The sequence below is a fragment of the Rhinoderma darwinii genome, chromosome 2 (assembly GCF_050947455.1).
Source record: "Rhinoderma darwinii isolate aRhiDar2 chromosome 2, aRhiDar2.hap1, whole genome shotgun sequence".
Classification (NCBI taxonomy): Eukaryota; Metazoa; Chordata; class Amphibia; order Anura; family Rhinodermatidae; genus Rhinoderma; species Rhinoderma darwinii.
The window spans coordinates 3,945,308-3,960,370 of NC_134688.1; the positions used below are offsets into that span (position 1 = coordinate 3,945,308).

At 49.0% G+C, this 15,063-nt stretch overlaps 1 protein-coding gene across 2 annotated transcripts in view; it reads right to left on the reverse strand.

Annotated features, from left to right (window-relative positions):
- LOC142740354 (ecto-ADP-ribosyltransferase 5-like) overlaps positions 1–559 on the reverse strand; it is a 32,960-nt gene extending 32,401 nt beyond the window's left edge. For both annotated transcript variants that reach the window (XM_075849907.1, XM_075849906.1), the window contains exons 1-2: positions 410–559; positions 47–258 (exon numbers count right to left, since the gene is read on the reverse strand). In XM_075849907.1, the coding sequence (XP_075706022.1) occupies positions 47–50 (4 nt within the window). In that variant the 5' untranslated portion in view covers positions 51–258; positions 410–559. The remainder of the gene's footprint in view (positions 1–46; positions 259–409) is intronic.
- Between the last annotated feature and the right edge of the window lie 14,504 nt (positions 560–15,063).

Below are 15,063 nucleotides of genomic sequence, written 5' to 3' on the forward strand. Positions count from 1 at the left end.
CGCAGCGCTGAGGGTTGACGACTCTGTTGGTGGTTTCCTCTCTTACCCATGGGCCTGGGAACTGGCGCCTGGTGTCTCCTCAGCCTTCTGCCTCTTGTTTGCTGGTTTATTGACCGTCCCTCCTCGCTGCTGAGACGCTATAATTATCCCTCCATGTAACAGCTGGCACCGTAATAACGCAACAAGTCCGTGTGAAGTTACATTGAGACATCCGGGACTTTTGTACACATAAGAATGTCCGAAATCTGGAAGTGAAAGCTGCAGAAGTAAAAAAAAGTTTTAGAACTTTCCAATAATTGAATGTATAAATATGACAATGTGACCCCAAAGTCAAGCAGGGGACAGTGATGGAGGCACCGTGCCGGGGAGCCGTTATTCAGCACATAAAGGGTCATCAGGATTAGCTTACATGTATAAATGGGGCTTTGTGTGCCTCCCGTGTCACCTCCAGGCGCCCTCGGCAAGTTGTACACAATCCGTTACAGCCACATCCAGTCGGTCACGGGGTTTGCAAGTGTAAAGTATGGGGGGATCAATCCCCAAGTTAAAGGGATATGTTGTTTTTCATGACACTGCATATTTTGGCCCTTTGTGACATTGTAAATATTATGCAGATATTACTGTGCGCTGTGCCTTTCATATGTGCTGTTGCCTGCTGTGTCCCTTCCCCCCACTAGGTGGCGGTCCTGCATAGAGGTCGGTCCGGCCACTTGGATGTTACGTCTATAAGGGGATGTGCTCAGTCCGGCCACCTGGGGTATGTTGTGCTGAATGTCGTTATGCTGTAACTTCGTTTCTTTGCAGGTCCGGCATGGGATGGGTGACACGCTGCTATTTTAGATTCTAGGCGCCAGAATGTATGGCCCAGATGTAATTTTGGCTGTGTCTGTCGCTCTATCATGGCGCGGCGTGGTGATGTGCAGTGTGGTTATGCCGCGTCATCACGTTGGGGATGTATCTTGGTGTATAAAATGGCGGTGAGCTTGCCAAATTCTGTTTAATGGCAGGAGTAGGTTGATGTTACCTGGACTAATGTGTACTGTAAGGAGAGAATGTAACAGAGCTTCTGAGGAGGAGAGCTGCTGAGGAGAACTACTGAGGACAGCTGCCGAGGAGGAGAGCTGCGGAGGAGAGCTGCCGAGGCGGAGAGCTGCCAAGGAGGAGAGCTGCCGAGTAGGAGAGCTGCCGAGTAGGAGAGCTGCCAAGGAGAGCTGCCGAGGAGGAGAACAGCCGAAGAGGTGAAGTGCTCAAGAGATGAAGTGCCGAAGAGGTGAACTGCTGAGGAGAAGAGCTTCTGAGGAGAGCTGCTGAGTACAACTGCCGAGGAGGAGAACTGCCGAGGAGGAGAACTGCCGAGGAGGAGAACTGCCCAGCATGAGAACTGCTGTGGAGGAGAGCTGTTGGATAAGTTGTTGTGGACATCGGGCTTGTTGCAGAGGTCTTGAAGAGCAAGCTGTGGGACAAGAATTTACAGCACTCACTGACCCTATCTAAATACTATCCTACAGCAGGGTAAGACAACAGCTTGGCAGCAGACTGAACGCAACAGAAGGCAAACAAACCAGTGGAACTACAGATTCCAGGCTACACATCAAGCCAACATACAAAAACTAGATCTCTCAGAGGACTAACAGACTCCACAGTACAAACAAACACATAGACAAGAACAAAGTCACAAACTAGAACCTGGAAAGAGTTTAGCACATGCCAGAAACAGTATAACCAGCACCTGGGTAATCCAGGCCTGAAGTATATATAGGCCCAAGAAAAGTACTCCGTTCTAATTAACCAGGCAAAGCTAAAGGATGACCAAACCCAGACGTAGAACAAAGGTATTGCCTAGCAGCGCCCAAGCATAGGGATAACAGAATCATTGATTAGCAGCATTCATGCTGCTAATCATAACACAGGTGCTCTGAGGGTAGTCAGGAACGGAGCCAAGGATTATCGCCAGCAGAGCGGTCAGGATAAGACAAGCCAGTGGGCAAGGCAGGTATGGACCAGGTGTCAAAACCAGAAGTAGAACTACATGTACCAGAATTATTTTTTTTAAAAGAGTGAGACAGGAGCAGAATCCAGGTTCAAGATCAAAGTCAAGGTCAGGATCATGAGGGACATTACACTAACAAGAAGGATGTACCTTGGTTCACAGTAAGGTGTTAAAGACTGGGTTCCCCTTTAAATAGGCCGCCAGGCCTGACGTAATCGTCAGGCACTAGTTGCTGGAGCAAGAACGGGGGGAGTGAACCTTCACACTAATGATAGTGGGCGAAGATGAGGGAGAAGTGGCCACCACCGTTTTTATCAGCCGTCTTTGTTGCACAATGCTGTTTGGGGAGAAAGTCTATGGAGTGTCCTTACCTGCAACCTAAATACCTTTCCTTCCAGATGGCCAATGGAGTACTGCTAAGAAGGGACTATCTCCTCAATATGTGGAAATAATAAAGGGTAAGGCCAAACGTAGCGGTCACTGTTTGGTCAAAGTGCTGGTGCAATGCGGCCAAAAAACACGCCGACATGAGGTTCTACTCAAAACCAATGCAATGAGTCCGGTTGACATGAACAAGCATTCAAAATCAGCGGCAATATTTGTACAATGTCGGCTGTGCCCTATTCGCTGAGTAATAAAGAGGAAATGGATGCACTTTAAATCAGTGGCGCTAGGGGCGCCCTTGGGGGAGGTTTCAAGTCTCTAAAATCCCCTCTGAGCCATTAATGAGTGGGACGCAGATATTATTCACCACTATGACATTTACTAGGCTACAGGTCACGCTCGTCACTGGATCACGCCGGCCTACGCAAGGATCCCGTCGGCATTGAGGATGATGTGGAGCAGTTCTGTTCGTCGCGGGAACGGGGCCAAGGTGAGTGTAAATTTTTTTGTTTTATTTGATCCCGTCGGCATTGAGGATGATGTGGAGCAGTTCTGTTCGTCGCGGGAACGGGGCCAAGGTGAGTGTAAATTTTTTTGTTTTATTTGTGTGGGGGGGGGGCTATTTACAAGGGGGTGCTGTATGGCACTATCTACAAGGGGAGGTGGGGGCGCTATTTACAAGTGGGGGCTGTATGGCACTATCTACAAGGGGAGGTGGGGGCACTATCTACAAGGGGGAGGTGGGGGCGCTATTTACAAGGGGGCTGTATGGCACTATCTACAAGAGGGGAGGTGGGGGCGCTATCTACAAGGGGGCTGTATGGCACTATCTACAAGGGGGAGGTGGGGGCGCTATTTACAAGGGGGCTGTATGGCACTATCTACAAGAGGGGAGGTGGGGGCGCTATTTACAAGTGGGGGCTGTATGGCACTATCTACAAGAGGGGAGGTGGGGGCGCTATTTACAAGGGGGGCTGTATGGCACTATCTACAAGGGGGAGGTGGGGCCGCTATTTACAAGGGGGGCTGTATGGCACTATCTACAAGACGGGAGGTGGGAGCGCTATTTACAAGGGGGGCTGTATGGCACTATCTACAAGGGGGAGGTGGGGCCGCTATTTACAAGGGGGGCTGTATGGCACTATCTACAAGGGGGAGGTGGGGCCGCTATTTACAAGGGGGGCTGTATGGCACTATCTACAAGGGGGAGGTGGGGCCGCTATTTACAAGTGGGGGCTGTATGGCACTATCTACAAGAGGGGAGGTGGGGGCGCTATTTACAAGGGGGGCTGTATGGCACTATCTACAAGGGGGAGGTGGGGCCGCTATTTACAAGGGGGGCTGTATGGCACTATCTACAAGACGGGAGGTGGGAGCGCTATTTACAAGGGGGGCTGTATGGCACTATCTACAAGGGGGAGGTGGGGGCTCTATTTACAAGTGGGGGCTGTATGGCACTATCTACAAGAGGGGAGGTGGGGGCGCTATTTACAAGGGGGGCTGTATGGCACTATCTACAAGAGGGGAGGTGGGGGCGCTATTTACAAGGGGGGCTGTATGGCACTATCTACAAGGGGGAGGTGGGGGCGCTATTTACAAGGGGGGCTGTATGGCACTGTCTACAAGGGGGAGGTGGGGGCGCTATTTACAAGGGGGGCTGTATGGCACTATCTACAAGAGGGGAGGTGGGGGCGCTATTTACAAGGGGGGCTGTATGGCACTATCTACAAGAGGGGAGGTGGGGGCGCTATTTACAAGGGGGGCTGTATGGCACTATCTACAAGGGGGAGGTGGGGGCGCTATTTACAAGGGGGGCTGTATGGCACTATCTACAAGGGGGAGGTGGGGGCGCTATTTACAAGTGGGGGCTGTATGGCACTATCTACAAGGGGGAGGTGGGGGCGCTATTTACAAGGGGGGCTGTATGGCACTATCTACAAGGGGGAGGTGGGGCCGCTATTTACAAGTGGGGGCTGTATGGCACTGTCTACAAGGGGGAGGTGGGGGCGCTATTTACAAGGGGGGCTGTATGGCACTATCTACAAGAGGGGAGGTGGGGGCGCTATTTACAAGTGGGGGCTGTATGGCACTGTCTACAAGGGGGAGGTGGGGGCGCTATTTACAAGTGGGGGCTGTATGGCACTATCTACAAGAGGGGAGGTGGGGGCGCTATTTACAAGTGGGGGCTGTATGGCACTATCTACAAGAGGGGAGGTGGGGGCGCTATTTACAAGGGGGGCTGTATGGCACTATCTACAAGGGGGAGGTGGGGCCGCTATTTACAAGTGGGGGCTGTATGGCACTATCTACAAGAGGGGAGGTGGGGGCGCTATTTACAAGTGGGGGCTGTATGGCACTATCTACAAGGGGGAGGTGGGGGCGCTATTTACAAGGGGGGCTGTATGGCACTATCTACAAGAGGGGAGGTGGGGGCGCTATTTACAAGTGGGGGCTGTATGGCACTGTCTACAAGGGGGAGGTGGGGGCGCTATTTACAAGTGGGGGCTGTATGGCACTATCTACAAGAGGGGAGGTGGGGGCGCTATTTACAAGTGGGGGCTGTATGGCACTATCTACAAGAGGGGAGGTGGGGGCGCTATTTACAAGGGGGGCTGTATGGCACTATCTACAAGGGGGAGGTGGGGCCGCTATTTACAAGTGGGGGCTGTATGGCACTATCTACAAGAGGGGAGGTGGGGCGCTATTTACAAGTGGGGGCTGTATGGCACTATCTACAAGGGGGAGGTGGGGGCGCTATTTACAAGGGGGGCTGTATGGCACTATCTACAAGGGGGAGGTGGGGGCGCTATTTACAAGGGGGGCTGTATGGCACTATCTACAAGAGGGGAGGTGGGGGCGCTATTTACAAGTGGGGGCTGTATGGCACTATCTACAAGGGGGAGGTGGGGGCGCTATTTACAAGGGGGTTGTATGGCATTATCTACAAGGGGGAGGTGGGGGCGCTATTTACAAGTGGGGGCTGTATGGCACTGTCTACAAGAGGGGAGGTGGGGGCGCTATTTACAAGTGGGGGCTGTATGGCACTGTCTACAAGGGGGAGGTGGGGGCGCTATTTACAAGTGGGGGCTGTATGGCACTATCTACAAGGGGGAGGTGGGGCCGCTATTTACAAGTGGGGGCTGTATGGCACTATCTACAAGGGGGAGGTGGGGCCGCTATTTACAAGTGGGGGCTGTATGGCACTGTCTACAAGGGGGAGGTGGGGGCGCTATTTACAAGTGGGGGCTGTATGGCACTATCTACAAGGGGGGATGGGGGTCTATCTACAAGGGGGGTGTGACACTGTCTACAGGGGGGCTGTATGGCAATCTAGGATGCAACCTAGGATGACGTTTCCTCCCATGTCATCCCAGGAGGCCGGGCTGGGGGACGCGTCTTTATGTCCACGCCCGGGTGGTAAGTATTGGCTTTTTCATTTCACCACTGTTCCTGCATCACAATTTGGTGTGGTTTTCGGGCGGAATTCCCAGCGGGTTCCAGGGCAGATACGCTGTGTACTTTTATGCAACGTATCCGACCCCTGGAAAACCAGTCTACAGGTCCTATAATGGCCAGAAATACTGTTATTCCCACCTACGACAGCTCATCCAGAATCTATATCTTACCAAATGGAGGGCGACTCACTATGAGCCTGGTGATGGCCGTGTGTGTGAGTGACACCGGAGACTTCAATATCACAAAGAAATCTATATACAAACAAGAGATCACAACATGGAATACCGCCCTCAAGCGTCGCCCAGTAACTGTATCAGAAATCGCTTTTATGTACATTATTTTCACATAAATACAAACTAACAATCACAATACTGAATAAAAACGATATATCAAATATGTATCACAATATAAAAATCAAATATGGTATCGCCGCGGTTTGTGGCAGGTATATGAACCTGATTGTCATAGAGCGCGCTACCGGAAGTGTTTACCTTAATAATCCCAAGCTTGTGCTGCGCTGTAGATAAAACGCGCTATATACGGGTCCGCCACAGGGCACTCGCCATATAGACTAACCACAGTCATATAATATACTTGTAGTAAAAAAGAATATGGCGCACGAGCGCTCGTGTCAGTCCCACTAAAGGCTGAAGTAGTAGATACATTATAAGAATAAGAATGGAACATAGGCAGCCCAAAAACGCTTCTCGCCAGTTCCGGAATTATAGATGTGATTCCTCCGTGAATTGTTTGGTGCGCGGCTGCTGTACTGGATATGGTCCTGGTTGCTCTTTGGATATTGCGCGCCATATTGGTAAGGACTGTAATTGGCCTCGCCGGCCGTCCGGTGTGCCTGCCCCTGCCACGTGAGAGATGCAGGACGCCGACTTGGATCAGCTGATCTGGTGCTTGGATACGGCCAGGACGCCCAATATTTTGGCCGGATAGCATCGCGCACGCTGAAAATGAGCAGTGAGGTTTCTTTTCTTTACATGTGGTTTTATTCTTCCCATCAATGAGAGTGACGCCCGTGTAGACAATAGGTGGTAGTAGACATGTTTCTACGCTGCCCGAGCTTCTTCACTAGCAGAAGTTCATGTGATCTCCAATAGTGCGGGACCCGAGAAGCTTCCATAGAGTCCGGGCTGGGTCATGGTTTACAATGTGACGCTAAACCAGATATAGGGATTATAGTAAATGTATAAACATATCCATACAAGAATACTAAATATTGTCACGATCTGTGGGTGTTTGGACCACTGTAGCGGGATGGCAGCTGGCCAAACTACAGTGTACCAAGTCAATATATATATAGTCCAAGCACAGGGGTACCTGTGACAGTCCAGACAGTAGTAACGGCACAGATGGGATCTTGACGGCAGGTGATGCAGACGAGACAGATGACACCAGACGTGGCCGATGACAGAACTCGACTCCAACACTATAGCGGGCACAGGAACAACTACAACACGGGATACAGGTAGCAGGGAACGGGAACAACGGGAACAGGATAGCGCTGAGGGACCATTTGTAAGACTAACAGAGGAATACGAACAACGCTCAGGCAGGGAGTGAAAGGGCAGGGCCCTACTTATAGTCCAGAGTGATTAGGGCTAATTTGTGATATAATTCATGTGTGTGCGCTGGCCCTTTAAGGCCGGGCATGAGCGTGTGCGCGCACCCTACGGGACACAGGAAGGAGATGATGGCCAGCACTCACAGATCCATGGCCGCGGCCGCCGGGGGGTTAGTAGGAACGGTGGTCCGCGGCCGTGGACGCTACAAATATATTGCAAAGACAGGTGGTGCTTGAAGCAATTATATTCCGAACTTCTGAGACTTTATACTTGAACATCTATCCTATGACCGGACTCTATAGATAATCTAGAGTGGGGTCGACCACAGGGCACATCATGGTGCTGGTAAATAAACGATGTGGCACGTCGCCGGGGATTCGGGCAACTGGGCCCGGTGCTGGCGACACCCCTGCAGGACATGACAAGTCCTCCAAAGAGAGAGACGATCTATGTAACCGCTCGTCACTCTGTCCAAGAGATGAGGATCCTGAATAGAAGACCCAACTCTATTAACCCAGATTTTACTAATAGGCTGCATGGACATGGGTTTTATAAACTGGACAACCCCTTGAAGCCCAGCAGCAGCGCAACTCTCTCGTGTATCCCGGACTCAAGGCTGGTTGCTCTTACCTACCCTGACACTTTGTAACATATCCATTCACTAACAGCAAGCAGAGATCTTGAAAACGGAGAGTTGCTGAACTTTTAATTATCTGCATAAAACTGGACAACCCCTTTAAGGTCCAAAAAAAAACAACCTGCAATTATTTCATAAGACAAGTCCAATGTACAATGCAGTCGCCCGGCGCACGTTGTTTGGCAGTGAGGAGCCGGTTGCCTGGGCTCTGGGTGAGTTGCCAGGGGAGCTGGGTGTCAGGAGACTTCTCTGTTTTCCTTGCGTTGGAACACAACTAGACGGACGGGATTCATACCAGAGAAGTGGATGTGATGGGACAGAAGAGGAAGTCATTATACAATTGCGCGGGCTCACTGATAACATGGCGGTAAGTAACTACTCTTATTATATACGTATCATGCCGGGCGCGGGCACACTAATACATAAGAGAGTGCCCACCCATGTCATGGAGCTATTCCTGAAGTGCCCAGTGCGCAGGGGGAGCCGTACAATGACATCTACGTGGACAGTGTCGCCCAAAGCAAACAGGGCGCCCACACCTAGCGGCTGTGCGGTGGTAGCGTGCCGTCCAACCAAGAACCGCGCCACAAATCCGTGAATTGACCCATTTTTTACTGCATGACCTCTAAAGCTGAAGCACGTGGTTTCAATGTGCACCCGGCGCGGCCCCAAGATTGAAATGCACAGAAATGTAACCGTTTCCCGCTGCAGCCATTTTTTGGATTTTCATTTTTTCCTCCCCACCTTCCAAAGCGCGACTTTTTTTTATTTTTCCTCGTTACTCGTATGACGGCTCATTTTTCGTGGCACAAGTTGTCGTTTTTTACGACACCATTTATTGTACCATATAATGTACAGGGAAACTAAAAGAAAATCTTTGTGGAGTGGAATGGAAAAAAAACGGATTCCTCCGTTTTCTTTTGACGGCGTTCATCGGGCAATAAAAAGGACACGTCGACCGTATTCTGCGGGCCAATACGATTATGGCGACGCCAAATTTATTTGGTGTCGCCATATTCTGAGAGGCAGAACTTTTTTTACTTTCCGGCGATGGAGCGGTATCGGGATTTTTTTTTTGCAGGACGAGCTGACGTTTCTGTTGGAACCATCTTGGGGTACGTGCGAGTTTTCAATCACTTTTTATTTCATTTTTTATGGGCGATGAGGTGACCGAAAAAACAGCAATTCCGGCGTTTCCACTTTATTTCTTTTTTACAGCGAGTTATATCATGTTAAATTGTAGAAGTTCGGCTTTTTATAGATTATGTTTGTTTTTCGTTTTTCCACCATGCTTTAGAGGGAAATTGCAAAAAAATTTTTTTTTAACTTTCGTTTTTTTTGTACACTCTCTTTTTTTTCTTTTTTAATTAGTCCCTCAAGGAAACGTGAAGCAGTGATCGTGTGATCGCTTGCACGATCCACTAATACAATCCTGATGTAATGCAGTAAATCATAGGAGCACAAACATGGCAGAACCGGGGGCCTTCATTAGGCCCCCAGGCGATCATATGATAATAGTGGGCTGCCTAGCCGGCCATCCCTCCTCACATTCACTGTGTATGTATCTTTTCTATGCCCGGCCGGGCACACAATATCTTGGCCAGGGTCTGAGCATTGTGAGCGGCGGGCAGCCTGGCGCTCAGGACGCTGTGCGCGGAGCTAGCGCTGCCCGGCCGTGAGACAGTATTTGCGCACTGGCGCTCCATACTCATAGAGCACTTCAGGGGAATTGCTGGGTGTCCCAGTGGTCAGACCCCCAGCGATGACACATGTATCCCCTATTCCGTGGTTAGGGGGTGCCTGTGTTTTTTGGGAAAACCTCTTTAATGTCCAAAAATATTTATTAAAAAACTGCACAGTAAATAAAAAAGAAAACCATTTGAAATGGTTTTATTTTGTCGAAGTGTAAAAAAAAATACACGTATATATAATCGCTCTCATCGTAGCGGCCCGAACAATGAAGTAAACACGTTATTTAAACCACATGGTGAACGGCATAAGAAAAAAATAAGGGAACGGTGAAGATTTAAAATTCCAAAAATAATTGTAGAATTTCAGGTTTTTTTTCTCAATTCCCCCTCTCAAAAGTTAATACAAGTACGGCTGCGTTCACACCTGCGTCAGGGCTCCGTTCTGATGTTCCGTCAGAGATTTCCGTCAGAACGGAGCCCTGACAGGCGCAAACGAAAACCATTGATTTCAATGGTGATGGATCCGGTGCCAGTGGTTTCCATTTGTCTCCGTTGGGTAAGAGTTCCGTCGTTTTGACTACTGTAGTCGACTGCACTATTCATTCCGTCAAAACGACGCAACCCTTACACAACGGAGACAAACGAAAACCATTAGCGCCGGATCCGTCACCATCGAAATCAATGGTGATGGAAACGGAAGCCTTTGGTTTCCATTTGTACCTGTCAGGGCTCCGTTCCGACAGAAAGCTCTGACGGAACGTAGGAACGGAGCCCTAGAAAACTAAATGTAATACATATATAAACTATATGTAAGTCAATTTGGTTCCATTAAAAAATACAACTCGTCCCGCAAAAAACAAGCCCCCCCCCCATACAACTATGTCCGCAGAAAAATAAAAACAGTTATGGCTCTTAAGATACGGCGACGCAAAAACAAATCATTTTGAAAAAAAAAGTGTTTTTACTGTGTAAAAGTAGTAAAACAAAAAAAAAACGCTATAAATGTGGTGTCCCGGCAATTATAACGACCCGCTGAATAAAGTTATTGTTATTTATACCACATGGTAAATGGCGTAAATCTAAGACGCAAAAAGAGTGGCGAAATTTCAGGATTTTTTTCCTTATTACCCCACCAAAAAAGTTGATCATTAAATTCTATGTACCCCAAAATGGTGCTATTAAAAAATACAACTTGTCCCGAAAAGTCCTCATACAGCGATGTCCAGGGAAAAATACAAAAGTTACAGCTCTTTGAAAGCGACGATGGAAAAACAAAAGAAATTGCTTGTCATTAAGGTTTAAAATACCTTCAGCATTAAGACCTCCCAACTTTAGGAATCACAGAGAGGGACAGCCGATGCAGGTTTTAAGCCACGGCTCTAATCCCACCCAATCCCCGTCCATACACACCCGGTTCAGCCCACAGAGTACCATGCTCCCATAGTGCCCTCCACACAGTATAATGCCCTTTAGCTGCCACCATACAGTATAATGCCCGCATAGCTGCTACCATATAGTATAATGCCCCCAAAGATGCACCCTACAGTATAAAGCCAACACAGACGCCCACACAAATGCCCCCATACAGTATAATGCCCACACAGATACCCCCATGCAGTATAATGCCCGCATAGCTGCTACCATATAGTATAATGCCCTCTAGCTGCCACCATACAGTATAATGCCCCCATGGACGCACCCATGGAGTATAAAGCCAACACAGATGCTCCCATACAGTATAATGCCCAAACAAATTCCCCTATGCAGCATAATGCCCCCAGGCAGTATAATACCCACACAGATACCCCATACAGTATAATGCCCCATAGCTGCCCCATACTGTATAATGCCCCATAGCTGCCCCATACTGTATAATGCCCCCATAGCTGTCCTTATACAGTATATTGCCCTATAGCTGCCACCATACAGTATAATGTCCCATAGCTGCCACCATACAGTATAATGCCCCATAGCTGCCCCCATACAGCATAATGTCCCCATAGCTGCCCCCATACAGTATAATGCCCCATAGCTGTCCTTATACAGTATATTGCCCCATAGCTGCCCCATACTGTATAATGTCCCCATAGCTGCCCCCATACAGTATAATGCCCCATAGCTGTCCTTATACAGTATATTGCCCCATAGCTGCCCCATACAGTATAATGCCCCATAGCTGTCCTTATACAGTATATTGCCCCATAGCTGCCACCATACAGTATAATGCAGCCACAGCTGCCCCATACAGTATACTGCCCCCTTAGCTGCCCCCATACAGTATAATGCCCCCTTAGCTGCCCCCATACAGTATAATGCTGCTTTAGCTGCCCTCACATAGTATTATGCTCCCTTAGCTGCCCCTAGTGGCAGTGCCCACGTAGATAGGGCCACAGTGCCCACGTAGATCGTGCCACCCCGTGTAGATAGCGCTACCCCCCCCTGTAGATAGGTCCATTGGGACTCCCTCTAGGAGAAGTATCCCCAGCCAGAGCATAGGTCGTGTAATCCGCTCCTAGAGCGAACCCCTGATGTTGCTGTCCATATATGGACAGTGGCGTCAGGGGCTACCCCTGGAGCGGAATCCCCTGCCAGAGTGTTGCCGACGTTGTGCTCGCTCTACTCCTCCACTCTGAACTAATGCTGAAGCAGGGAGCTGGTGGTTCCCTGCTTCAGCATTGGGATCAACTGTATCTGCGTCCCGAGGACATACCCCTGGCCGTCCGGGACAGTGTGACACCGCCCGGAATCCGGGACTGTACCGCTGAATCCGGGACATTTGGGAGGTGTGATTAGGGGTTAAAGTCTTTTTACTCAATAACCTAACAGAGCATGTTTTTGTTTGTTTTTTTACGTTTTGTAGCCCCCAAGTAGAGGTACAGAGGGCATTAAGAGGGTGGAACCTCTTCTCAGGGACAGGGGCAGAATACAAAAGTTCAGAAACATGTTTTACTATCACTATGATCACCTCACCGTACGCTGTCCTAGTCTTAAAGGTGGACAAAGCAATGGGATCTATTCTGTCTCATGCAACAGCAAGGAATTCCCCGACACCAATTACCCCAACATGTCAGCCCCGGGATCTTTCTGTTACTGAATTAATCTGCGTTACCCACAAAACTGATGTGTGCTGCACCCACTGGGTGCCCGGTCAGCTACTCGTTAATGCCATGGAAGAGAAGGAAACCTGGACTGCACATCCACTCTGCTATACATGATCTATTGGGGATGGGCCAAATTAAAAAATGTACGAACAGGAGGTTCTTATTTTACAGTCTAAGCCATCTTGGCTCTGGGCCACGTGCCCCCACAGTCAGGGCACTACAGCCACACTGACCACCAGGGGACTGCATAACGGGTTCTACCTAGTTTGTTCTCAGTTTGGCCACAGAGACTACAAGGAGGAGTGAGGTTCTTCCATCTGTTCACTTTGTTGTGGTGTTGTGTGGCGGTCAGTCTTGCTGTAGTGTTGTGTCTGTGGGGGGACGTAGCCCCGAGCCAAGGTGGCTTAGACTGGCAGCATGGGCACTGATGGTCTCCTGGGTTGCTTCCTCTGCAGGTGCGGGGTAGCAGCGGCATTGGTTGCCATGCGATACCGCACTTCATAGAGTAGGGACCCACTTTAAAGAAGTCGCCGTGAAGTGACAAGTGGCTCATACAGTTCGATCAAAATGTAAAATAAGAACCTCATGTTCATACATTTTTTAATTTTGCCGATCCGCAATAGATCAAGTATAGCAAAGCGGATGTGCGCTCCACGCTTAACAAAATACGGCTAAAAAGACGGAGCTGTTTTCAAGGGAAAACCGTTCCTGATTTTCAGCCGTTTTTTAAGCAACTTGTGTTTTTTACGGCCGCTTTTGGAGCTGTTTTTCTATTGAGTCAATGAAAAACGGCTCCAAAAACAGCTCAAGAAGTGACATGCACTTCTTTTTACAGGGCGTCTTTTACGCGCCGTTATTTGAAAATGAGGCACAAAATAACGCCCCATCAGAACAGAACGCCGTATTTCCCATTGAAATCAATGGGCAGATGTATAAAGCCGTTCTGCTTCCAATTTTTCAGCCGTTTTTTGGTATGTTTACGGCCCGAAAAACATCGGAAAATGGCCCGTGAGAACATACCCTGAGTATGCTCTGCCTACTGCTCTGTCGCATTGGCCCTGTTACCAGTGCATTAATATTGCCGACAGGCTCCGCTTACCAATGTATTTTTGCATTGGCACAACCAATGTGGATATGGCTAAAAATTTGCTGACCCCGACTACTTGTGTTAGCCCCGCCAGCTGCCAATTTGGACCCACCCACAACATGAGGCCACTTTTACATCTCTTCCAGGGCCTTCCAAGTTCCCAATACGTCCCTGTCTAAGGGGTTAAACATGCAGTATCCTCGTTGCAGTGCGGTGACGGCTGTTTTATACCGCCAACATCCGCTTAGTATGGAGCGGGCTCGCCCTTGAGACCACTCTATACTTCCCCTTGTCGGCTATGATGTAAATATACATCAAATGACGGCAAGGGGTTAATCTTGTGGGTAACTCCCTAATAATAATATTACAATATTTCATACTGAGATCATGTTTCACCCCCATAGTATGAAAAATAAACCCTTTATAATGGTGGGTGGACCAGGAGATCACGTGCAAGTCAATGAGAACGGAAACCACACTGCCGGATTGCTGCCTGAAGAAGGAGCGGTGAGAAATTAGAAGGGTCTGAATTATAGGGTCTAAATATTGGGGTTTGGAATTAACTTGGTCTGGAATCATTTTAAGTCTGGTTCCGATAAAATTGGGGGAAATTTTTTTTTTACAAACCCCACCACATGTCAGGTCACGCCCGACAAACCACGCCCTGTCAAAGACGAAGAAATGTTAAATATTAGCAACTATCCAGACCCCAGACCCACAAGAGCATTACCATCGTCCCCACATCAGATACCGTAGATTGTTTTTCCCTGTGAGGGCAGTAATTACAGTGTTGTTACACAGTTCTCTTATTTCATTCAAGGTGACGGGGATGGCAAGGTGGGGCATACTTTTGGAGTTAACAGGGCTATGAGTACAAATCCAACAATCAGTCAGGTTATCCTGGCCCTTCAAGGACTGATATAAAACTTGGTGGTGCTTGATGAATGGATTGTCCCAGTCGTCCTTATTTCGGTACGGTAGCAGTGTGTTGACTAGCATCAGGTTCAGGAGTGTCACTACCAGGTACCACATCTTGGGTCAGTATCTTCTTGCAGTGGCTAGCGTGTATCCAAGTGGCTCTTCCTTGGAGTTTTACTGAAGTAGCAGTCCCCAGCTGCACCTGATGAAGTGCTGTATAGC